Source organism: Mobula birostris, chromosome 19 (assembly GCF_030028105.1).
Source record: "Mobula birostris isolate sMobBir1 chromosome 19, sMobBir1.hap1, whole genome shotgun sequence".
Classification (NCBI taxonomy): domain Eukaryota; kingdom Metazoa; phylum Chordata; class Chondrichthyes; order Myliobatiformes; family Myliobatidae; genus Mobula; species Mobula birostris.
The window spans coordinates 23,335,419-23,362,109 of NC_092388.1; the positions used below are offsets into that span (position 1 = coordinate 23,335,419).

The following is a 26,691-nucleotide window of genomic DNA, read 5'->3' on the forward strand; positions in this document are numbered from 1 at the left end:
GATTTTTCTTATAATGGACACATGGACAGAGACTTTAGCAAGTTCTAGAGATTTTTGCCGGTCTTTTGCTGCTACCCTTGGGTTCTTTTTTATCTCCTTCAGCATTGCATGTTGCGCTCTTGGTGTGATCTTTGCAGGATGCCCACTCCTAGGGAGAGTAGCAACAGTACTGAATTTTCTCCATTTGTAGATAAATTCTCTTGCTGGGGCTGATGAACACTCAGGCCTTTAGAAATGCTTTTGTAGCCTTTTCCAGCTTCATGGATCTCTACAATTCTTCTTCTAAAGTGCTCTGAAAATTGTTTTGATCAAAGTATGGTGCACATAAACCGACCTTCCTTGAGAAGAGCAGGCTCTGTCAGTAACTTGATTGTGTGTTATTTTTATAGGCCAGGACACCTCCGATCTAATCTCATTGATTGGAAAACCTGACTCCAAACATCTTTCGTAGAAGGCATTACCCCAGAGTTTCACATACTTTTTTGAACCTAGACTGTGATTGTTTAAATGGTGTACTCAGTATAGACGAGAATAAGTCCAATTTTTTTGTGTGTTATTAGTTTAAGCAGATTGTGATTGTCTATTACTGTGACTTAGATGAAGATCAGATCACATTTTATGAGTAATTAATGCAAAGGGTTCCAGAATTTCTCTTGCAGCTATATGTGGGTTAAACCCCTTTGCCCTGTTTGGCAGTTCCAGTCACAAGTCACCTTTCGGTGTGGTGATCCCTGCATTTGTTACTGAACAGGGTGTGTGTTCAACATTTCTATGTAAAGTAGCTGCCTGGATCACGTGATAGTCCTTATGCTGGCAATCTGGTCCAGATAAGCCCCTTTTTAGTGTTTTAATATATCTTCTTGAGGCAGGGGAGTTCAGAGCACATTACTCCTCTTCCCCCTCCCCTCTACTCAGTACTGTCCCTGTCACAAATATGCCAACCCCTGCAACAATTCCAGCTCCTTGTGACACGCCAAATGATCAGCTTATCACCTCATCAATCCTTGGTTTGCCTCAACTGCTGGCCGTCTTTCCTCTGCTCCCGAAGACAAATTTACTTCTGTGCTTTCTTCAGTGCACAGAGAATGATATATCCAGGGGATTGGTGATATATCTCAGACAGTTGCAGGCCCATGACTGAAACAGGTATTTTATTGCCCTCTCATCAGCAGAGAAGAATTGCTGTTTTCACTAGTGGCTGAATCTGCAATCGAAGGCCATAAAAATAAGAATAGTCACTAGTAAAAGTAGTATATCAAATAAAGTCACTTTTCCTAGAGAGTGATTAACGCATAGTTGATGCGGAAAGCACAAGTGCATTTCAGGGAAAACATAAGGAAAGGAATAGATGAAAAGAATCATGGATATTGGCTATTTTAGAACAGTTATATCTTGAGACATATATGTTATTAAAAATAAACTTAGTGAAAATTAAATTATCTCCTTTGGCAAAAGTTTTGCAATTAAGTTTAAAAAAAAGTGCCAGAGTTGGATCTGAACTGAGCTTCAAGTTCAAGTTTATAGGCATTCATCCATACACATGTATACAGCTAAATTAAACAATGTTCCTGTGGGACCAAGGTGCATAACATAGTACATATATTACATTAACTGATATTAAAAAAAATTCTGATATTAAAAAAAAGGTTGACATAAAGTGTATTTGACCGTAAAACATAAGAGCAGAATTAGGCCGTTAAGCCCATTAAGTCTGCTTCGCCATTCAATCGTGGCTGATTTATTATCCTTTTCAACACCATTCAACCCATAACGTTTGACACCCTTGCTGATTAAGAACCTATCAACCTTTGATTAAAAAATACCCAATGATTTGGCCTTCACAGCCATCTGTGGCAATTAATTCCACAGATTCAACACCATTTGGCTTAAGGAATTCCTCTCCATCTCTGTTGTAAAGGGACATCTGTCTATTCTGAAGCTATATATGACAAGGTTAAATACACAGCAGTATACTGTTACTGGGGCTGTCATAAATAATGGGTACTGGGTGGTAGGAGAGTGTACAGACCTGTTTCAGCCTGGGTGAGGAACCCAGCCCAGCAGTTCTTGTTCTTATACTGTGCTACCTCCTGCCTGACAGTAGGTGATCAAAGAGATCGAGGGATGGATGGGAGAGGTCCTTGACAATGCTGAGGGATCTGCGAACGCAACACTTCTGCTGTATATCCTGGGTTTGGGTTGGGGTTGGTGGGGGGGGGGGGCGGAATCTCTGATGATCCTCTCAGCAATCCTCTCAATCGGTTGCAGGGTCTTGCTTTTTCAATCACATATCGAATCAGGAGTCATTTCTGACTACATAAGACCATAAGACAAAGGAGCAGAAGTAGGCCATTCGGCCCATCGAGTCTGCTCCGCCATTTTATCATGAGCTGATCCATTTTATCCTATTTAGTCCCACTGCCTCGCCTTCTCACCATAATCTTTGATGCCCTGGCTACTCAGATACCTATCAATCTTTGCCTTAAAGACACACAATGACTTGGCCTCCACTGCTGCCCGTGGCAACAAATTCCATAGATTCACCACCCTCTGACTAAAAAAATTTTTTCGCATTTCTGTTCTGAAAGGGCGCCCTTCAATCCTGAAGTCATGCCCTCTCGTACTAGACTCCCCCATCATGGGAAACAACTTTGCCACATCCACTCTGTCCATGCCTTTTAACATTCGAAATGTTTTTATGAGGTCTCCCCTCATTCTTCTAAACTCCAAGGAATACAGTCCAAGAGCGGACAAACGTTCCTCATATGTTAACCTCTCATTCCCGGAATCATTCTAGTGAATCTTCTCTGTACCCTCTCCAACGTCAGCACATCCTTTCTTAAATAAGGAGACCAAAATTGCCCACAGTACTCCAAGTGAGGTCTCACCAGCGCCTTATAGAGCCTCAACATCACATCCCTGCTCCTATACTCTATTCCTCTAGAAATGAATGGCAACATTGCATTCGCCTTCTTCACTACCGACTCAACCTGGAGGTTAACCTTAAGGGAATCCTGTACGAGGACTCCCAAGTCCCTTTGCATCTCAGAACTTTGAATTCTTTCCCCATTTAAATAATAGTCTGCCCGTTTATTTTTTCTGCCAAAGTGCATAACCATACACTTTCCAACATTGTACTTCATTTGCCACTTCTCTGCCCATTCTTCCAATCTATCCAAGTCTCTCTGCAGGCTCTCCATTTCCTCAGCACTACCGGCCCCTCCACCTATCTTCGTATCATCAGCAAACTGAGCCACAAAGCCCTCTATTCCATAATCCAAATCGTTGATGTACAATGTAAAAAGAAGCCTGTGGAACACCACTGGTAACCGGCAGCCAACCAGAATAGGATCCCTTTATTCCCACTCTCTGTTTCCTGCCAATCAGCCAACGCTCTATCCAAGTATGTAACTTTCCTGTAATTCCATGGGCTCTTGTCAAGCAGCCTCATGTGTGGCACCTTGTCAAAGGCCTTCTGAAAATCCAAATATACAACGTCCACTGCATCTCCCTTGTCTAGCCTACTGGTAATTTCCTCAAAAAATTGTAATAGGTTTGTCAGGCAGGATTTTCCTTTAAGGAATCCATGCTGAGTTCTGCCTATCTTGTCATATGCCTCCAGGTACTCTGTAACCTCATCCTTGTCAATCGACTCCATGGTAAAGCCAATTCTGTTGTACTGAAGATATACCATAATTGCTTGATGGAAGCTGTAAATCTGTTGGAAAGCTCATTTTGTGTCTGATTTGTTGATTCTTCATACTAGATTTAAACACCGGCGCTCTTTTCCGTTATGCCTTCAGAGTTAACATCCTTCTCGATCGTGTCTAATGGAAAGACAGTGTAATTACAGAATTCCAAATTTACTTCAGGGAAATTCCATTAAAGAATGTGAAGATCAGTATTTATAATGGAAATTGAAAAGTAAGGACAGGATGAGGTTCGAATACATCCTATGTTCACTGAATGAAATAGTCAGAGACATTTCACTCATTTAAATGGCCTTCTCTCTCCTGATTCCCTGTCCATAGTCACATTGCAAGTTGTCTGTCCAAACTATCTAATGGCTATAAATTTGGTCTTTCTTTTCCATTTTCCCTCATGTACTTTTGACTCGGTAAAATGTGCTATACTATCCATGTCAAGATTCATTATGGTCATATGTTCTACATTCCAACCAATCTGGGGAAAGAGGTTTCTGCTGAATTTTCTATTGGATTTACTAGTGACCATTTTTATTCCCATGGCCTGTGCAAGTGTGTGTACCTGCATGTATGTTTCTAAAACTTGCTGTTTTCTAGGTCCAGTATTTGAGAATGGAGCTGCATCCTGTCCAAGGTTTCATTTCTTCCCCCGTTTTGTTAGATCGATACCTGGTGAGTAACGATGATGTTACTGTCAAATTACTGGAGTACGGTTTTAACAAGCAATACGCTGTGCAGCTTGCACGTTGTGATACAAAAAAAGATAACTCTCATAGTCAAAAGCTCAAAACCAGAACAGCCTATTTAATAATCAATACGTATTTATTACCGATATATATTAGGATGGGTTTTCTCATACACTAGGACTCTGGAATTAACTTTAAGATCTTATGGCAGTGTTTCCTTATCCCCAATAAGATAAGCTGCCTTGTCCAAACTTCCTGCACCTTTGTTCTTTTTAAGTAAACAGCAGTCCACCACTTCATGTTTTAATCATAACTAAAATTCAAAACTGAGGCCATTGTCAGTTTGCCTTAAAGACTTTTTTTTCAGTTTCAACCAAATTAATGTCTTTCCATAATTAAGTAAAGATGCCATTTTACTTCTAGCAGAGGAATTTAAGATAGTTTACTGTTATTTCCAGTACACAAGTGTAAAAGAGAACAAAGTTATTATTACTCCATATCTGATCCACAGTCCTCCACAACATCTGCTCCACAGTTCCTGTTAGCACCTGTGCAACACAAGGCTGTGTGCTGAACCCCTGGCTCTACTCACTTTGTAATGACTGTGAGGCTAAGCACAGCTCCAATGCCATATTTAAGTTTGCTGCCGACACTGCTGTCATTGGCCAAGTCATAGGTGGTGATGAATCAGCATATGGGGGAGGGGGAGAGATTAATAATAAATATACTGTGAACTTTGAACTCTGCCAAATTTTCGAAGTGTGTATATATCATACAACCTTGAGATCTGTTGCAGGCAGCCACAAAAGAAGAAACGCAAAAGAACCATTAAAAAAAAGAAGACAGGCAAGCAACCAATGTGCAAAGAGAGAAAAGCAAAATAAATCATGCAAACAATGAGAGTAAGCAAGTAGCATTTAGAACAAAACTGAGTCCTCAGACCCGAAGCCCGGAGCAGGCCACACCTTCAGCCTCAGACACGAAGCCCAGAGCAGGCCATTGCCTCAGCCTCAGACCCGAAGCCTGGAGCAGGCCACACCTTCAATCTCAGACATGAAGCCTAGAGCAGGCCATACCTTCAGCCTCAGACACGAAGCCCAGAGCAGGCCATACCTTCAGCCTCAGACACTAAGCCCGGAGCAGGCCACACCTTCAGCCTCAGACATGAAGCCCAGAGCAGGCCATTGCCTCAGCCTCAGACACTAAGACCGAAGCAGGCCATTGCCTCAGCCTCAGTGTAGCGAAGACTGGAGTAAACATTGCGGAGCAGTGAGCAGAACTGGCCTGACCGACGCCTCTGGTTTCGACACCCTGCCTTTTCACAACAACCTCTCACGCAAAGTCAGCAAGACCATGGAGCTGATTATTGTCTTCAGAAGCAGGGAACTGTAGGTCTAAAGCCAGTCCTCATCTGGGATTCAGAGGCGGAGAACTGATAAATTCCTCGGGGTTATCATTTCAGAGGATCTGTCCTGGGCCCAGAACATAAGTGTCAAAGAAAACACAGCAGCACCTTTACTACCTGAGAAGCTTGTGTAGATTCGACAGGACATCTTAAACGTTGACAAACCTCTATAGGTCTGTGGTGGAGAGTATATTGACTGGCTGCATCACTGCCTGGTATGAAAACACCAATACCCTTGAATGGAAAATTCTACAAGAGGTAGTGAATATGGCCCAGACTATCATAGGTAAAGTCCTCCCCACCATTGAGTACATCTGCACGAAGTGCTGTCGCAGGAAAGCAGGATCCATCATCGGCGACCCCCACGACTCAGGCCATGTTCTGTGATGCCATCAGGAAGAAGGCACAGGAGCCTCAGCACTCACATCACCAGGCTCAGGAACAGTTATTACCATTCAACCATCAGACTCTTCAAACAGTGGGGATAACCTCACTCATCTTCACTCACCTCAACACTGAACTGTTCCTATAACCTACACTCACAACATGCTGGAGGAACTCAGCAGGTCAGGCAGCATCCGTGGAAACGATCAGTCGACGTTTCGGGCTGGAACCCTTCGTCAGGACTGAAGAGGAAAGGGGCAGAGGCCCTATAAAGAAGGTGGGGGGAGGATGGGAAAGAGAAGGCTGGTAGGTTCCAGGTGAAAAACCAGTAAGGAGAAAGATAAAGGGGTGGGGGAGGTGAAGAAGGAATAGGGGAAAACACAATAGGTAGTAGAAGGAGGCGGAACCAAGAGGGAGGTGGTAGGCAGCTGGAGGAGGGGGCAGAGTGACATAGGGTTAGAGGAAGGGAGGGGGAGGGAATTACCAGAAGTTGGAGAATTCTATGTTCATACCAAGGGGCTGGAGACTACCTAGACGGTATGTGAGGTGTTGCTCCTCCAACCTATACGACTCACTTTCAAGAACTCTTCATCTCATGTTCTCAATATATTGCTTGTTTATTTATTATCATCATCATTATTATTATTATTTCTTTTTTTTTGTATTTGCACAGTTTGTTGTCTTTTGCACACTGGTTATTTGTCCATCCTCTTGGGTGCAGTCCTTCATTGAGTCTATTATGTTTCTTGGATTTACTGAGTATGCCCACAAGAAAACGAATTGTTTATGGTAACTCACATGTACTTTGATAATAAATTTACTTTGAACTTTGAAGCACAAAAACATGATAGGATAAAGAAGACAATAAATATAAACACATAAAATAGCTTGGATACATAGATTGATTGTATGTCCATAAATTGATGCTAGGCAAGGGATGTCTGTATATAAGGTGACTGACATGAAATAGTAAGGTAGGGGTGGTGGGGTTGTGGAGGAGTGGATCAGCTGGTGGAGGCATTGATCAGCTTTACTGCTTGAGGAAAGTAATTATTTTTGAGTCTGGTGTGGATGCTTTGTAGCCTCCTCCTGATGGAGGTAGGACAGCAGTCCTGGAGCAGGGGGGTGGGATCCTTCACGATGCTTCTGGCCCTTTTCGGGCACCTTTCTGTATATTTGTCCTTGATGGTGGGTAGGCCGGTGCCAGTGATGCACTGGGCATTTTGCACTACTTCCGATCTGCTGCAGTACAGCTTCTGTAACAGCAGATAGGATGAAATTTCTTCCTTAGACTGTTTTGCAAATCTTTGGAACTCCATAGCTGAGAGTACTGGAGACTGAGGAATGATTTTACAGTGTTGTATAAAGTCACAGGAGTATTGAAAGGGTGAATACACACAGTCTTTTACCTTGGGTTGGGGAGTCAAAAACTAGAGGGCATGGGTTTAAGGTGAGACGTGAAACAATCAGGGGTTGAGGGGCAACTTTTTCATCCAGGGATTGGTAAGTCAATGAATGGTCAGAGGAAGTAGTCGAGGCAGCTATAAAAACAACATTTAAAAGACAAGAAGGCTGCATTCAAAGGAAATGTTTATAGGAATATTGATCAAACACAGGCAAATGGGACTAACTAAGGAGGGTGTTTAGCTCAGAATAGATAGTTCGGGTGAAGGGTGTGTTTCCATGCCGTGTGTCTATGGTTGGACAAGGTCAGTTGCTTAGAGCAGTGGTCCCCAACCTCCAGGCCGCATGCTGATACCAGGCTGCAAAGCATGCAGGGGTACAGCGGTAGCCGGAACGCACCCAGCACATCTTTAAGAAAAAAGCCAAAATAAACAAGCTAATTAATTAGGTGCCGCCCGGGGATCTGGGCCGACATTTATGTGCTGGGTGGCACCTAATTAATTAGCTTGCTTATTTCGGCTTTTTTCATAATGATCTGCTGGGTGCGTTCCGGCCACCGCTGTACAGCTGCATTCTTCACGGCCCAGTATCGGTCCGCGGCCCGGAGGTTGGGGACCACTGGCTCAGAGAACTGAGAAATCAGTGGATATTTGGATATAAGGAAATCCAGGGTTAACACAGAAAAATGGATCTGGAGTGAAAGATCAACAATGCTCGTTGAGCACAAAGAGGATAACTTTCCATGATCTCGCATTTAATATATGGTTACTCCCATCATGGTTACTTCATGCTGCTCACGCATTTGTGTTCTGTTTTCTTGTCTACAGACAGCGGGAAAGAAGTGCTGTCGATGCATCAGGTGTTGCTTTACCTGCTGCGCAGCAATAAGCCCCTCGTTCCTGAGGAGGAGATTGCGAATATGCTGCAGTGGGAGGAGCTGGAGTGGCAGAAGTATGCCGAAGAGTGTAAGGGCATGATCGTCACATATCCTGGCATGGTACGTATTAAGATGGGAGTGAAAGTGTGCTGACAATTTTGTGCGCCACAGTTGTGATAACTACATTGACGATTTCAACAGTCATGTAGGTTTTTAACAACGTAAAACAGCAATTTACAAAGTTTAAACATTTCCTGTAGGCATTCACGGTAGATGCAAAGAAACACAACAGAATCAATGAAAAACTACGCACAAACACTGACAGCCAATGAGCAAAAGACAAACTGAAAATACAAAAACTAATTATAATAATAAATATGCAAATAGATAATGCATATTATAGGGTCGTTGAAAGTGAGTCCATAGGTTGTGGAATCAGTTCACTGTTGAAATGAGTGAAGTTATCCAGACTGATTCAGGAGCCTGATGTTTGAAGGGTAATAATTGTTCCTAAGCCCGTTGGTGGTTTCCCTTGCTAAAAGCGTATTTATTGTATAAAATCATCCAAGATATATCTTGATTATTGCCAGAAAATGATGCTGAGCTATATTTGGAGATATTAGGCCAGTTTATCATGAATTGGGACAAAGAGCTACTTTAAGGTGAAACTAAGGTGAAAAAAGGAGTCAGACAGTGGAAATGTTTAGGGAGAGAGTACCAGAGCTCTATTCAGGAAAAGCTGCAAGCGGTTGTACACTCACCTAGTTCCAATATGAGCACTAGCCTCCCCAGCATCAAGGACATCTTCGAACGGCATTGTCTCAGAAAGGTGGCATCAATTATTAAGGACCTGCGCCACCCGGGACATGACCTCTCCTCACTGTTACTGTCTGAGAGGAGGCACACACTCCGTTCTTTAGGAACAGCTTCTTCCCCTCCACCATCACACAATGAACCCATGAACACTGCCTCACTAGTTTTGCTCTCCTTCTGCACTACTTATTTAATTTTTTTAATAATATATTAAAATTTATAGTATATTTTGTGTATTGCATTGTACTGCTGCCTCAAAACAACAAGTTTCATGACACAAGTCAGTGGTAATAAACCTGATTCTGAGTTCAGGCAGTCGATAGCGAAGAGATACCATTTGGAGATGAGTTGATTTGAAGCAAAAATTTCTCATGAAAATCAACAATAGTTTGAAGGTTTAATTTTGGTTAAAACACCTAGGATAACACCCACCTTCTTTGAAATGGCAGATGTGGGATTTTTTTTTCTCTCATCATCTTTGCATCTTCAGGGTGCAGGAGTTAGAAATGGCTTCAGTGAAGTGCACTGGAGTGTCAGCCGGAAATAGTTTTGTGCGCTGGTGTGGCTGTAAAAATCCACAGTTTTTTGATTGAGAAGTGAGCGTGCCACCCATCAAGCAACAGCTGATGTTAAGAGGGCAGAATGGTGTGAAGCATGCTGATGCCCATGGATTCTGTCAACTGATTTTGTCTGGAAGGTGTTGCTTCCCCCTTGACGCACAGCCGGGTAATGTGAACTGACGTGTGCTGTGAAATGTGTCCTATGGTGTTGATTTTGTTGTGGCATCTCTTTTGCTGCAGCTAAATCCCCACCTTGAATAAGATGCTCTAATTGTGGCATGGCTGCTGGTTTCTGCTTCAGTTGTGGTCATTTCTGACCAGGCCCCACCAGGAAAGAAAACCTTCAAGTTTTCTTACGGATTTCAGCAGTGATGTTTTGAACTTGGTACCATCAGCACCACGAAAGGAATAGATCACAGAGAGAATTTGTTTCATATTTAAATGAGATAAAGGCAGATTTTTGATCTGTGTATTCATGTCTTCTTCATATCCCGAATTGATTAATAAGATCTATCCATCTCATTGACAATTAGCAACTGGAGCAACATCTATTATTGTTTGTGGAAGAAAGTTCCAAATTTCTACCATCCTCTGCATGGAAATTTCTTTTGAAACTCCTGAAGCAGATTTCTGGACAATAACCTCATATTTCAGACATCCAAACCAAAAGAAATAGTTTCTCTCAATCTTACAGCTCAATTGCTTGACATTGTAAATAAAATGAATATTTGAAGCCTGCACGGTAGTGCAGTGGTTAGCGCAAACCTTTACAGTGCAGTGACCTGGGTTCAATTCCCACCGCTGCCTGTAAGGAGTTTGTACATTCTCCGTGTGACCACGTGGGTTTTGTCCTTCTACGCCGGTTTCCTCCCACAGTCCAAAGACATGCTGGTTGGTAGGCTTCTTGGTCATTATAAATTGGGGGAGTTGCTGGGCGGTATGGTGCGAAGGGCCAGAGGGCCTGTTCCGCGTTGAATCTCAATGAATAAGTAATGAGGGTGGCTCTCGGAAAATATTATTCATTTTTCAAAGACCGGAGCCCTTTTGAGGTACATCTTGTTTGGGGCACACATTCCGATCAGGAAGTGGAACAGAAACTAACTCAGTCAATAAGAGACTTGAATGTGAGACTTGCTACTGCACCGAAAGATTGAAACGAATAGATCTTTAAGCAAAGTTAGACAAGTACACGAGGTAATAACTACATTACCAAAATCAGGTCAAAAGGGCATTGAGAGAAAGCCTAAATAATACCTCAGTATCAGTACAGATTTTTTTTTATATTTATTTGTTATGAGATGTGAACATTACTGGCAATATTGCCTTTTATTGTCTGAGCATGAAGGTATTTACCTGTCAAGGATATTGGGTGGAGTGTCCTGCATTTCATTACAGAATACATGCAAATTATTTATGTAATCATTTTTCTTTTGAAGATTCTATTGTCATTTATGTTCAAGAATGAAAACTTATTTGCAAAGGTGTTTTAGTTTTGAGGTATTAAATGTGTTGAATAAACTCTTCCTGGGCTTCCAGCCGGGTATAGATTTTGATTGTAACCAATGTTTTGATGACAAACTCTGCCATCTTCATCATCAGTTATAATTAAAACTTATATCCGGCTAGAAGCCCAAGAAAAGTTTATTCATCATGTACACCAGGAAAGCATTAGATCTTTTTTTGTATTAAATGTATGTTCTTTTGCAGAACTGGTGTATGTGTTTGTTTTCATAAAAATATTTCCATAATTTTTCTAAAAAGGACTTGAAACTGGCTCACTCTCGTCATAATCAATTGGGCATTACTCACGTCAAACAAAAATACCACTCCAGATTTCCTTTTGAGGAGGTTAGTTTGAGCACATGCCTAATGTATGAAGTGGGGGAAATTCTGCTTTGCATTTTTAAAGGTATGTTTCGGTTACAGCTGGAGAACTGTATACAGTTCCGAATGCTGACCCTTAAGTAGTTCATAATTGCCCAGGAGTGAGTGAAACACCTGAACACCCAGGGGTTACACAATGACAAAAGTTTACATAAATCAGTCTGATACTCTCTGCAATATGGAAAGTTCAGTTGGTTATGTTTTTCAGCGCATTGAAAAAATCGATAAGGGAAATAGGATCTGGGATTCAAGGATAGGGTAAAATAAGCTCAGTCTGGCCATTTGGAAGAGAAGGTGGGAAGTGCTTCTTTAGCCAAAGTACGTTAGAAGTGTGGAGATCTTCCATAAAGTGCACCAGATACATAAGGAAATGATTGCTTGTATTTCATTGGCTTTATATATAAATATTCCCATTGTTTTGCCTTAATGTATCCAATAATGTAATACAGTGAGTGCTATGGTTTGGGATATTATATACAACAGCAACAATTTGCACTTTTATAGCACTAAAGTGCTCTACAGGAGTGTTATCAAATTTAACGTTCAGTCATATAAGAAGGTATTAAAGAAAATGACCAAGAGATTGGTTTGAGGGTGGGTTTAAAGAGTGCCTTGAGAAGATTGAGAGACAGTGGTTGAGGGCGGGAGAGAAGGCCTTGGTAGCTGAAGCAAAAGGCTCAAATTTCAGCACTGCAGTTATCCTAGAGGGTTAAAAGGCTCAAAGTGACTCATGAAACATGCAGAGATTTGTAAACCAGAGTGAGCTTTTTAAACGGGTAACTCAAGGGGTGAAGTATGCACTGTTAATGGTGTGAATTTGAACAAGACAGAGTTTTTAGTCACAAGTGAAGGTAGAGAAGAATGAGGATTACCGTACAGTAACATAGATTACACAGACTAGTGTTTCAATAACCAGGTAAATCACGTACTAAAGCACGTCCTACAAAGAAAAGTAACTCCAGATATGGCTCCTTGTTAGACTTGAGTGAGTCATTTTCTGTGCTAAATCATTTTATGTCAGCTGTAAGATTACTAAGCAACATAATTTTGTGAAGTTTTCATTTATGAATTTTTGTTATTTACCAAATGATTGTTTAATCTTGGCTCTGTTAACAGAAGCCCAGCTCTGTTCGCATTGACCAGTTGGACCGGGAGCAGTTTAACCCTGAAGTCATCACTTTTCCAATCATAGTGCATTTTGGGATTCGGCCTGCTCAGCTCAGTTATGCCGGGGACCCACAGTAAGTTGAACTCTTTGCACAAAACGCAGAATGTATGTGGTGTGTGTCCTGAAAATCTGAAGTAATAGTATTTTTAGGGAGGATGACATGAACTAAAAATTCAGTTCTGTCATGAAGTCAGGCAGTCTGTACTTTTAGAAGATTCTCCAATATTGTGCAACTAATCAAGGATGAATTTTTAATCATCTGGAAATGGGGAGAATGGCTATTCAGCTTGTTACACCTGTTCAGGCTCTTCTGATCAGCAGTTTGTCAAACTATATCCCAACACTGATTTTACTTTTCTTCAAGTACTTACTGAGTTCCTTTTTGAAGGCTGCCATTGAATATAAAATCACTCTGTCAGTTGGGATGCTTCAAATTCAAGCTATACCTTGCATTTAGAATAGTTTTCTCTTCCTGTTGCCACAGTTGCCTGCCTAGAGCAGGGGTCCCCAACCTGTTTTGCACCACGGACCGGTTTAATATTGACAATATTCTTGCGGACCGGCTGACCCGGAGGTGGGGGGGTGGGGGGGGGGGGAGTGTTCAAGTAGGGTTAAACTCACTTCAACATGTCTTTTACAGTTAGGGTTGCCAACTTTCTCACTCCCAAATAAGGGACAAAAGTAGCAGTCAAATCCTGGGACACTTTACCCCAGGAAAGACTACCATGACCACGAAGCCCGGCGACTGCGCATGTGATGTGCGACTGCGCATGTGATGTGCGCGTGCGCGTACGTGCGGATTCTTTTTCTCACAAATCGGTTTTGCCTTCATCTTCCCGACTATACTGTACATACATTATTTCTACTTTGTATAGGCTGAGTATTTATCATATCATTCCTGCTTTTACAATATGTTAGTGTTATTTATTTTTGGTTTGATGTGTTATTTGGTATGCTTTGTTAGGTTATTTTTTGGGTCTGGGAACACTCAAAAATTTTTCCCATATAAATTAATGGTAATTGCTTCTTCACTTCACGCCATTTCAGCACGAAAGGTTTCATAGGAACGCTGTACCTTAGTGGGGTAAATACGGGACAAAGGCGGTCCCATATGGGACAAAGCAATTTAGCCCAATATACAGGATGTCCCGGCAAATACGGGACAGTTGGCAACCCTATGTTCAAGTTCAACAGTGCGTGACAGGGAATGAGGAAAGGTGCAGCTGACTCATATCATTTCCTCGCGGCCCGGTGGCACATGCTTTGTGGCCTGGTACCGGTCTGCAGCCCGGTGGTTGGGGACCGCTGGCCTAAAGTACACTGGCAGCAACTCCAATACCGGTACCTCTGCAGTCAAGAAAAACATACATACCTTAGCAAGACCATTGATAAGGTCCTGTATGGCAGGCTTGTCTGGAAGGTCAGGTCACATGGAATCCTGGGAGAGCGAGCTCACCGTTGGCTCAGTGGTGTGAGCAAAGCAAAGGGTGACAGTGGAAGGATGTTTCTTGAACTGGAAGCCTGAGACTAGTGGTATCTGTGGTAGAATCTTTATTTTTGGTTATTATATAAATGATTTAGGTGAAAATGTGCAAGGCACGGTTCATAAGTTTGCAGATGACACGAGAGTAGGTTGTATCTTACATAGTGAAGAAAGTTATCAAACATTACAGAGGGATCTTGATTAGCTACTGTAGGTAAGTGAGCAGAAGATTCGGAAATGGCTTTCAATTTGAAGAAGTGCAAGGTTAGGCATTTCAGGAAGGGTAGAACGTATAGTACTGTGTAAGAGTATTAGGCATCCAAGCACACATGAATCAGTGACAAGGGCATTGTCTGCATGGGAATACTATCCTTTGTAGGTCCAGTCCCACACAACTTCTTGATTTGGAACTATATCATGGCCCTTCATCATCACAGGACCTAAATCCTGGAAATCCCTGCCCAACACCACCATGACAGTCTCCTCACCATGAGAATGGCAGTGGTTCAAGAAAGCAGTTGACCAGCATCACTGAAGGACAACTAGAAATAGTCAGTAAATGCTGACCATCCCAGCACTGTCCGAATTACTAAACATGAGGGAAAGGAAAATGTACTTCTGCTTAGTCTATTTCTGTGCCTTCACATTATCTCTTCTTCACTGGGTGTTTCTCTTACTTATAGTATCTGAATTTTCATGATGTTAGACAGTAAATCAATTCACCTCTAAGGAAAAGGACTAGAGCTCTTTCCCCTCGTTCTCCAGAATCATAATTGCAAACCTGTTCTCAGCAAAACTGTCTACTCCCTCTTGTATGGAAGGAGGTAACAGAGAAGCTTGAGATTGGTGGTGTTTGGAACAATGAAGGCCAACGATTGATTGAGCTGCTTTCTGCTGCTGTATGTTTTTGACCAGAAAAACAGTGATCGAACAATTAAGATAGAAATTCAATCCTGGTTAATGCTAACCGCTGGAGCATTGGCTACTAATCTGTACTCTCTCAATCACATCTGGATTCACTGATAGCAGTGTAAGAAAATATCAAGAGATGATGATATCTGGTAACAAATGGGAGTAAAGAGTAATTTCTCACCCACCAAGCGTTTATGGCATCACTGATGCACCTATCTTAGCAATTGATTTATTAATGAAGAGCTGCCACCTAACTAGGGACTCCTCAAGAAGACTCAGTAGCAATCAATAGAGTAGTGGTCGAGAAGGAAGGAGATCTTAGCTTTTGTTAGCTTAAGTGCAAGTTTGCTTACTCAGCCTATTAGTGTAAAAGTTAAGGATTCTTGGACTGGTTATAAGCAATAGCAATAGGTACTTTAATAGAACAATATCGTGAAGCCAATTTGATAGTCATCAGTCTGGCACAGTCACCCAGGTACAAACTGAGTGGGCTGCAGTGTCCACTGTGCTATTATTTATTGGTGAACTAGATGCCCATTGATTTTCTCTTGCTCCACATTACTTGTGTTCTTACAGGACCTACCATTCAGGGGAAGCTCCCAAATGTAGATGACTTCCAGCTTTTTATTTAGGCTTCTGTAGGTATGCCTGTTCTTAGACATTATAATCAGTTCCTGTGTGCCGATGGACATGGGTTTCAGGAAATTACAGGAAATCTCTTGAATACTTTCATTAAAGTGATTCTCATTGGCGGCTGCTGAAGTTGTTCGAGAGGATATTGGAAGTTTAAGTTGAAATGGGTTCCCTCATTTTTCCTTTAGTCTGTGAACTTCAAGTGTAATGCATTAGGAGGTCAGGTTTCAACTCTGCCACCTTCAGTCGACGAGAAGGAAACTAATGACCAAGGCTTGAGAAGTAAATAGATGGTGCAGCCTTCAATGGGTAACATCTCAGAGTCAGGAGGCTGTCATTTCAAGTTACACTTAGGTGGCTTGGGCAAAAAAAACAATCAACACTATGCCTCCATTGCAGTACGGAGTGAAAAGTGCTTCCCTGTTGCAGATCCTGTTTAGGATTAAGAGCCACATTAAGACCCAGCTTTGTAGATATAGAAACAATCTTGTGGCACCATTTCAAAGAAGAGCAGTGGTGTTTTCCCTGCTGCTCTAGCCAACATTTAAAACCGATTATCTGGGTATTAACTTCAAAGACGCTATATAAAGCAAGTCATATTTTTTCCTCTGTCACTTGCCCTTCCTTCCTTTCTCTCCCTCCTCTACGGCATTCTACCCTCCCATTAAATCCTCTATGCTAATTGACAATAGCTGTTTTTAAGCCATATCCTTGAATGTTATTTGAAGCCTCCTCTGTATCTCAACTATTTTCATTCTTGCACCATCAAATTTTCCTCATCGTACTTGCATTCCTCAATGCCCAGCAGTTTTCCCATTTCCCAGATTAAACTTCCCATCACTGAAGTATTCGCCTCTGTCTTACTGTCCTGACTACTGTATTTCAGTATCACATCTGCCTTCAAAGCTGACAGTCATGCCTTAAATTTAGTGCATGCCTTTGTTGTATTGCTCTTATCTGCAATGTATTTTAAATGTGTCTTATCGGCATGTGTAACTTTTCTCTTTACTATGCCCTCACTGGCTACTTTATCAGGTATACCTGCTCATTATTGCAAATATCTAATCAGCCAATCATGTAGCATCAACTCATGGCATTAAAACATGCAGACATGATCAAGAGGTTGACTTATTCTTCAGACCAAACTTCAGAATGGGGCAGAAATGTGATCTTAGTGACTTTAACCATGTAATGGTTGTTTGTGCCAGACAGGGTGGTTTAAGTATCTCAGAAACTATGAAACTGACTCCTGAGATTTTCATGCATAACAGTCTAGATTGTTTTACACAGAATGATGTGAAAAACAAAAATAAAACATCCTTGTTAATGAGAGAAGTCAGGAGAATGGCCAGACTGGGTCCGCTGACAGGAAGGCAACAGGAACTCAAATAACCACGTGTTTCAACAGTGCTGTGCAAAAGACCAATTCTGAGCGCACACTTGTCGAACCTTGATGTGGATGGACTACAGCAGCAGGTTTCCACGAACATACCTCCTGTACCTAGTGAAGTGGCCATTGAGTGTAGTTTTCTTTACTTACCGTCATTTGTGCAACATTGCCTTCCAACTTGCACCCTTCATTAACATGGGCTTACACTTCTGGGTGCACCATTATAAGCAGTGTCTCGGTCATCTCCTCTGCTTATTGACATGCAGAAGTTTCAGATCAGGTGGCATCCCTATAATTCTTATCATTTGCGAATCCTTTTTTGACTTTGCCTCCGTGGAGCTCCAAATATAATCTCCTCCAGCCCAATATCACACCACGATCTCGGATCTCTTCCAGTGGCTATTTCGTCCTATTTTAATTACAGATGTCCCCCGCTTTTCGAAAGTTCCCTTTACAAAACCTCACTGTTACGAAAGACCTACATTAGTACCCTGTTTTCGCTTTCAGAAGGTGTTTTCACTGTTACGAAGAAAGGCAGTGCGCAGTAAAAGGCAGCGCGTGCCCCGAGCAGCCGCTCTGCCCCGGATTCGGAACGGCTTTGCTTAAACATATTGCATTGAGCAGCCGTTAGCAAGATGAGTTCTAAGGTGTCGGAAAAGCCTGAAAGAGTAAGAGTGTTACACTTAGTGTAAAACTATACATAATTAAGCGTTTCGATCGTGGTGAACGAAGTAAGGACAACGTGAGTTTGGCTTGTGGAAGCTGATGAAGATGATGTTGAAGAGGTTTTGGCATCCCATGACCAAGAACTAATAGATGAAGAGCTGATGCAATTGGAAGAGGAAAGGATAACAATTGAAACCGAATGCAGAAAGTGAAGCAACTGCGTGAGATTTTCGCTGCAATGATAAAGTACGATTTTAATTTTGAAAGGGTACGTAGGTTTAGGGGATATTTGCAGGATGGTTTGAGTCCTTACAAAGAACTGTATTATCTAAAAATGCTCGAGGCTCAGCAGTCAGGCAAGCCTTCCACATCAGCCACAGCAGACGACGAACCTCGACCTTCGACATCGAGGTGGGCAGTCATAGGAGAAGGTGAGCTGCCTGCCCTGATCGACGATGAGATGACACCCCCGTGTCCTACCACCCCAACCCCCGGGCCCTGGACAGATACTGTACCGATTCGCGGAGAATGCAGTAGTAGCCGGGAGGCACACAGCACATCTTTAAGAAAAAAAGCCGATATAAACATGCTAATTAATTAGGTGCTGCCTAGCACATAATTGTCAGCCCAGATCAGTGGCGATGCAATCTGCAATCGCCTCTGATCTGCGCCAACATTTATGTGCCGGGCAGCACCTAAATGATTAGCATGTTTATTACGGCTTTTTTCTTAATGATGTGCTGTGTGCCTCCCGGCTACCGCTGCGTTCTTCATGGCAATATATCGGGTCGGCGGCCCGGAGGGTGGGGGCCACTGCACCACCCAGCCTGTGACGACTCAGTCTAACACACCATCATCAGTGGGCTCGGCGCTATTTTCTCAATTCCGGTAAGTAATACTACACTGTACATACATTATTTCTACTTTATATAGGCTGTGTATTTTTACGTGTTATTTGGTAGATTTGGCAGCTTCATAGTTTAAAGGTTACTGGAGAGCGCGTGTATGCCAACAGTGCTTGCGTGAGATTTTCTGCCGAGAGCGCTTGCGTGAGATTTTCGCTACGGAGATCTGTGCAGGCAATCGTTGTAGAGAAGTATTTCTACTTTATATAGGCTGTGTATTTATCATATCATTCCTGCTTTTACTATATGTTACTGTTATTTTAGGTTTTCTGTGTTATTTGGCATGATTTGGTAGGTTTTTTTTGGGTCTGCGAACGCCCATAAAATTTTTCCCATATAAATAAATGGTAATCGTTTCTTCGCTTTATGACATTTCAGCTTACGAACTGTTTCATAAGAACGCTCTACCTTCAGGTGGCGGGGGAAACCTGTATTCTGGCATTGTTGGGTGTACCTTCATCAGACTCAGTGCTCAGCTTTGGAAAACCCTCACTAAGCCCCTTATACAACTCTTTTACAACTAAAATATTGTGTGTAAGATTTAACAATGTACATGCCTTTGAGCAATTTCATTTCCAAAAGAAAAAAAAATCTGCCTTTCTTAGTTTGGGAGTCAAGCAAAAAAAAAAATTCTTGGAGTTAATTTGCCTTAAGTAGTTGTGCTCCCTTCACTCAGACATTTTTTAGAGTCATAGTGGATCGTTGTACCAAGTAGAGAAGTAGTAAGTAGTCCTTCAGGTACTATTACAATCAAAGCATAGATGTTCTCTATAAAGTGCCAACTACACTCTGTGTGAGAACATGTAAGAAAAAGGATTGCCATTAGAAAACTGAGCGTCATATATTCCTATTTTTAAAGGAACAAAACACTAAATGGTGCAAAAAATGACTTATTTCTAATATGGGCAGTGTGGGCGTGCTATGTTGGCCCTGGAACGTGTGGCAACACGTGCACTCTGCCCCCAGAACATCGTTAGGTGTGTTTGTTGTTAACGCAAACAACACATTTCATTGGATGTTAACATGTAGATGTGATAAATAAATCTGAATGTGTTGTTAGATATTTTTAAAATCCTATTAACTATGTTTGACAGCAGGGAATCACAAGCCTCTTTGTGGTGATTTGGTTTATCTCTTGAAATGGGTTCACAATTGGTTTAAGATATATACAGATTTGGTGAGGTTTAGGCGGGCTTTACACAGACAAATAAAACTTTTGTTAAATGTAATGTGCGTTCAAAAATGCCACTTAGTAATTGTGTTACTTCACCCAAAGGTGGCAGCAGTGTTTCAGAAAGTCCAAAGAACATCTTTATGTTAAGCAATTGTCAGTGAATTCAGGATTAATCTTTAGATAACTAAAACTTGTTTGGAATTCATGATGGTAATTTATAGTACGATTTGATACCCATTGCTTCATTTCCCAATCCACCCATCCACTTCACCACGCAATTTGACTTCATCTTTGCAATCCATTCCCATTTGATATTTTCTACAATGTAAATAATCTTGTTCCCAGCTACTTAACTACCAAGTTGTATTCAAAAAATATGAGGTATTAAGGCATTAATTTTCTGTTCCTTTTAGTAATTGATCATGTGATTAAGAAGTGCATTCAGAGTAACAAAAACGGAGGTTGCAAGTCTGCTAATTGAACATTGTAAGTGTATTTTTCCTGAAAGTCAAAACTTGGTAATCAGCTAGTTCATATTTTGGAACTTGTAGTTCATTTGCTTGGAAGTTGCAAAGTTAACATTGCAAAAAAAAAGCACATTTATTTACTTGGAAATTTCACCCAAAAGATTTCACAGAAAACTTTTTGAAACAAAAATTGATGTCGAGGTCCTGAACAGTTTATTAAAAGGGAGCTAAGTCTCAAAGAGGGCCGAAAGAGAATCTGAAAGCTTTTGGGAAAGAATTTCAGGGGTTAGGACCCAGAAAATCCAGAATTAGAGCACAAAGACCACCAGGGTATTTAAGGCTGAAGGAAATTGTGCAGATAAGAAAGTCAAGCATGGATCTCAAGTGGAGTGACATTCTGTCTCTGAGGCATTGAAGTTCACAAAGTTGACCTACCAATAAGATTTCCATTTCAAATCGCTGAAGAACAACCACTTTGACCTGCAGAAAAGAATAAAAAGACAATTTATGGACAATTACAAGTCCTTCATTGACTTTTTGCATGTGTGCAAGTAATCCAAACAGCAAAAGGTAACAAAATAATCAGCCAAGTTAGTTCATTGCAAATAAAGTGAGTTATATGAGAAAGGAGAGCAGAAATAATATTTAAGTAATAGCATTGTATTTTAATGAGCAAGAAGATTTGAGGATTGGGAAGTGGACACTGGAGGAGGCAAATGGATGGGCATTCTTATTCATTTATTTTTTTCACTTTATTTATTAAAACATAAATCTTGGAGCGCAAAACCCGTGAGACTTCAATGACCAAGTCTTATTTACTACCTCCTCCCAAAATCAGATGTGAGAACTCATCAAGGCATCATGTCTAGTGAAGGAAAGATCAAAATATCTTTTAACTGTCCATAATTGCCAGAACTGACTCCCAGCCGTCTGACAGGATAGATTGGGATTGAAATGAAGTTTGGGGTTGGGAGAGAGGTGAATAAAAAGAGCAGTAGGCTGCTGTGTTTTTTTGGGAGTTGGAATCACACACATTCAAGAGTACCGGTGTTTCTTCTTGATGTATCTCTGTGGATTGGCTGGTTAGGCTCCTCCAGACGAGGGAAGAGTAATCCAGAGGTGCTATATTGTGTCTGTCACTCAACAGGCTCTTAAAATTTACTACTGTGCCTAACTTAAGACCATAAGATATAGGAGCAGAATTAGGCCATTTGGTTCATCGATTCTGCTCTGCCATCCCACCATGGCTGGTCCAGTTTTCCTCAGCCCCCCTATCTCCTGCCTTTTCCCCATATACCTTTATACCCTGACCAATCAATAATCTATCAAACTCTGCCTTAAATATATATAAAGACTTGGTCTCCACAGCTGCCTGTGCCAAAGAATTCCACAGATTCACCACTCTCTGGCTAAAGAAATAACTCCTCATCTCTGTTCTAAAAAGATGCCCCTTTATTCTGAGGCTGTGTCCTCTGGTCATAGGCTCTCCCACCATAGGAAACATCCTCTCCACATCCACTCTGTCAATGCCTTTCACCATTCATATAACCATATAACAATCACAGCACGGAAACAGGCCATCTCGGCCCTTCTCTTACTCTCACCTAGTCCCACCGACCTGCATTCAGCCCATAACCCTCCATTCCTTTCCTGTCCATATAGCTATCCAGTTTAACTTTAAATGACAACATTGAACCTGCCTCAACCACTTCTGCTGGAAGCTCGTTCCACACAGCTAACACACTCTGAGTAAAGAAGTTCCCCCTCATGTTACCCCTAAACTTTTGCCCCTTAACTCTCAACTCATGTCCTCTTGTTTGAATCTCCCCCACTCTCAATGGAGAAAGCCTATCCACGTCAACTCTATCGGCGGGTGCTGCCAAGGCGGCCAGCGAGAACAAACTGGAGGAGAGGCTGTACTCGGTGCTGTTGCAAGATCGAAGAAGATAGAGGTGCACAGCCGCCAACCCCGGATTCGAATCGGCACCCACTGACTGGCTTCCCACAAAAGTAGTGGATACAGCCCAGTTCATCGCGTGTAAATCATCCTACATCATTGAGCACGTTTACTCAGAGTGCTGTTGCAGGAAAGCAACATCCATCATCAAGGACCTCCCACCATCCAGGCCGCGCTCTCTTCTCGTTACTGCTGTCAGGATGAAGATACAAGACCCTCAGAACCCGCACCACCAGGTTCAGGAATAGTTATTACCCCTCAACCTTCAGGCTCTTGTACCAGAGGGGATAACTTCACTCACCTCAACACTGAACTGTTCCCACAACCCATGGACTCGCTTTCAAGTACTCTTCTTTCACGTTCTTGATATTTATTTTTTATTTTATTATTGACCTATTATTATTATTTCTATTATTATTATTTCTATCTTTATCTCTTTGTATTTGCAGAGTTTTTATTTTGCACATTGGTTGTTGTGTGTCCTGTGGGTGTGGTGTTTCATTGATTCTGTTGTATTACTTGTATTTACTGTGATTGCCCACGATAAAATTAAGTTCAGGGTCGTTTATAGTGACGTGTATGTACTTTGATAATAAATTTACTTCGAACTGTCTACCTGTGATGTTACTGTCAGTGAACTATGCACTTGCATTCCCAGGTCCTTCTGTTTGATAAGCCACCCCAAGATTGTTGCACGTCATTGTGTAAGTGTGGCAGTTCTGTGGGCAAAAGCGCTTTGCTATTGAGAGGGGTCAGGTTAGAATGGCCAAATTGGTTCAAGATGACAGTAACTCATCTAACCTTGTGTTACAAACAATGGTGTGCTGAAGTATATAGCAGCAGAAGACCATGCAAGTACACTCAGTGGCCACTTTATTAGATTCAAGTGGTACCTAATAAAGTGGCCACTAGGTGGACGCCTTCTATTGTGAGAGTAATAAATGATTCCCTTGTGCGATAAAATGAACGCCTGACCTCACAACCTACCTTTTTATGATCTTGCACTTCGTTGTTTTCATGACCTGCACGTTCTCTGTAGCTGTTACACTTTATTTTGCATTGTTATTTTGCCTTGTACTACCTGGATGTGCTGTGTAATGATCCGAACTATATGAAGAGAATGCAAGACAAGCTTTTCACTGTACCTCAGTACATGTGATGATAGTAAACCAATTCCAATCCCATCGGTGGAATGCTCTAAGGAACCTGGAACTCGCAGGTACAAAGTTGATGTAACTTGGCTGGGTGAAGAATACTTTTATATAATTAGTTCTCATTTTTCTGTCTGCTGTTGCATTCTGTGGATCATATCTAGATTTTGCTCTTCTTCGCCCTCCCTTTGCTCCTTGACCAGCTGTCACTAGTCATTGTGAATTGAGCTTGAATTTCTCAGTTACTCATTTCCCTGCTGCTACTAATCAAAATCTTCCTGATTTGTGCAGTTGCCTTGTATCCTGATTGCCTGGCTAGGTTTTGCTGTTGACAGGTTCACTTGTCAACAATGCCTAAATGCTTTGTACGAAGTCCCTTGTAAACTTCGAATCGTAAGACCTTTGTGGCTTCCTGTCTAGTTGTTGAGAGCGTTGGTCCGACAGTATAGCCAGTTTATGCTCAATGTATTTCATTCCTCATCAAGCAGTTGCTGCAGATATACACTCAGTGCTCACTTTATTAGGTACACCTGTATTAGGTAACCTACTGGTTAATGCAAATATCTAATCAGCCAATCATGTAACAGCAACCCAGTGCATAAAAGCATGCAGACATGGTCAAGAGGCTCATTTCCTCAGACTGAATATCAGAATGGGGAAAAATATGATCTAAATGACTTTGACTTTAGAGTGATTGTTGGTGTCAGATGGGGTGGTTTCAGTATCTCAGGAACTGCTGATCTCATGGGGTTTTCACACACAGCATTCTCTAGAATTCACAAAGAATGGTGTGAGAAACAAAAAAAAAAACATCCAGTGAGCCTTAGTTCTGTGGGTGAAAAAGCCTTGTTAGTGAGAGCGGTCAGAGGAGAATGGCCAAACTAGTTCAAGCTGACAGGGAAGATGGCAGTAACTCAAATAATCACGTGCTACAATAGTGGTATGCAGAAGAGCATCTCTGAACACACATCATATCAAACCTTGAAGTGAATAGGCAGCAGAAGTCTACAAACAAGCACTGAGATTGAGATATTGATGTGCATTGAAATTCCTAAACTTAGAGTTGCCAGTGCTGCCACATATCACAGTGCAAGTTAGAATAACTAATGATTTGAGGACTTCTTTGGAAATAATAGGGCAGAATATGCAATTATTGATAAAGCAATGATACCTACCACTGACCTTGAATGCTTTCTGCAACAAAGTAGACCAGAGGAGGTCTTCACTACTTCCAACATTCGTTGGTGTTGTCTTGGTCTCTAACACATGGGACATCAGCAAATCTGGCTGAGGATTTGGCCATATTGAAGAGAGAAAAAAAAAACTTTTTTATTTTTCTCTTTAAACATCATATAGGGGAAGTAAAGTTTAGAAAATACACAGCAGGTTGAAAAAATTAAAACCTTTCTTTGGCATGTTTATGTAAGGGAATTAACAAAATATATCTTTAAAACATGTATGTAGACTTAGGACCATCTATGTTGCTAAGCAAGAGTTGTCCACCATAATGACCACTGACATCACACAATAAAACATGAGGTACCTGGTAGGATTAAATTTGTGTCGGTTCAAATGAACCCGTGTAATTTCTCTCTGTATATTTTTTCTTCTTTTGCTCTTTTGCAGTCCTTATTTATTTTCTTTAAATATATATATTCTAATTTTAATGTATAGTTTTTTATTAATATGGATTGCCCTGTACAACTGCTGCAAAACCACAAAATTTATGTCATATGCCAGTGATATTAAACCTGATTCTGATTTTCTTCAATTCCTGGGCTTCTTGATTAGCCAGGGCATCAAAGGGTATGGGGTGAAAGCAGGGGAGTGGAGATGACTGGAAGAATTGGATCAGCCCATGATTGAATGGTAGAGCAGAGTTGATGGGCCGAATGGTGTACTTCTGCTCCGACATCTTATGGTCTTATGGAGGAGAGACGGTATCATTTGATGCCATCTCTGAAGTTCTGTGTTGCACTATCTCATTTACTGCCAGCTTCATGAACTGATGGATGCAATGCCAGTAGTTTGTGTCATTACTGCTGTAAAATACAGGCCATTACTTTTGACAGAATTCTTATTTATCATGCGCTGCAATTAAATGAGTGAATTTATTTCACGTTCTCATTGGTTGTGATTTCATTTGAAATACTTGCTCTAATTATTTCTAATTTTCTCATTGCAGCTTTTGAACAGACCAGTCATTACTAATTGTGCAAAAGAGCCTTTTTATTACTTTCCACTTTACTGGTCAGATTTGTCCATATCTTTATATGTGCTAATTGTTGCTTATCAAAATAGACCTCCTTAAAAAAAATGTATGTGTTTTGTAATTCCCTTAAGAAATTTGAAATAATGTTTTAAAATTCATTACTTCTCATCGGCTCAGTAGGGTAGCCGACATAATCCAAGACCCCTATTATCTAGGGCATTCTCTCTCCTTCCAGCCCTCGCATCGGGCAGAAGAAACAAAAAGCCTGAAAGCATGTACCACGAGGCTCAAGGACGACTTCCACCTACCGTTATGAGACTGTTGAGTGGTCCTCGAACACAATGAGGTGGACTCTTGTCCTTGCAATCACTTCCATTATCACGGCCATGCAACCTTTTTGTTTGCCTGCATTATGTTTTCTCTAAAGCTCATGTTTTATTTTGTATTCTGTTGCTGCTTTCTCCCCTTTGTACTACCTTGTACGGATGTGATAAAACCTGAATAGATGACACGCAAAAGAAGATTTTCACTGCACCTTGATTCGCGAGACAGTAATAATCCAATTAACAGGAATTCTTCAGATGCTGGAAATTCAAGCAACACACACACATCAAAGTTGCTGGTGAACGCAGCAGGCCAGGCAGCATCTGTAGGAAGAGGTGCAGTCGACGTTTCAGACCGAGACCCTTCGTCAGGACTAACTGAAGGAAGAGTTAGTAAGGGATTTGAAAGGGGGAGGGGGAGATCCAAAATGATAGGAGAAGACAGGAGGGGGAGGGATGGAGCCAAGAGCTAGACAGGTGATTGGCAAAAGGGGATACGAGAGGACCATGGAACAGGAGGTCCGGGAAGAAAG

At 41.5% G+C, this 26,691-nt stretch overlaps 1 protein-coding gene across 2 annotated transcripts in view; it reads left to right on the forward strand.

Moving 5' to 3' along the window:
- The window catches only part of drosha (drosha ribonuclease III), a 164,247-nt gene that overhangs the window by 28,446 nt on the left and 109,110 nt on the right, over positions 1 to 26,691 (forward strand). For both annotated transcript variants that reach the window (XM_072283348.1, XM_072283349.1), the window contains exons 12-14: positions 4,302 to 4,376; positions 8,411 to 8,580; positions 12,834 to 12,958. In XM_072283348.1, the coding sequence (XP_072139449.1) occupies positions 4,302 to 4,376; positions 8,411 to 8,580; positions 12,834 to 12,958 (370 nt within the window). The remainder of the gene's footprint in view (positions 1 to 4,301; positions 4,377 to 8,410; positions 8,581 to 12,833; positions 12,959 to 26,691) is intronic.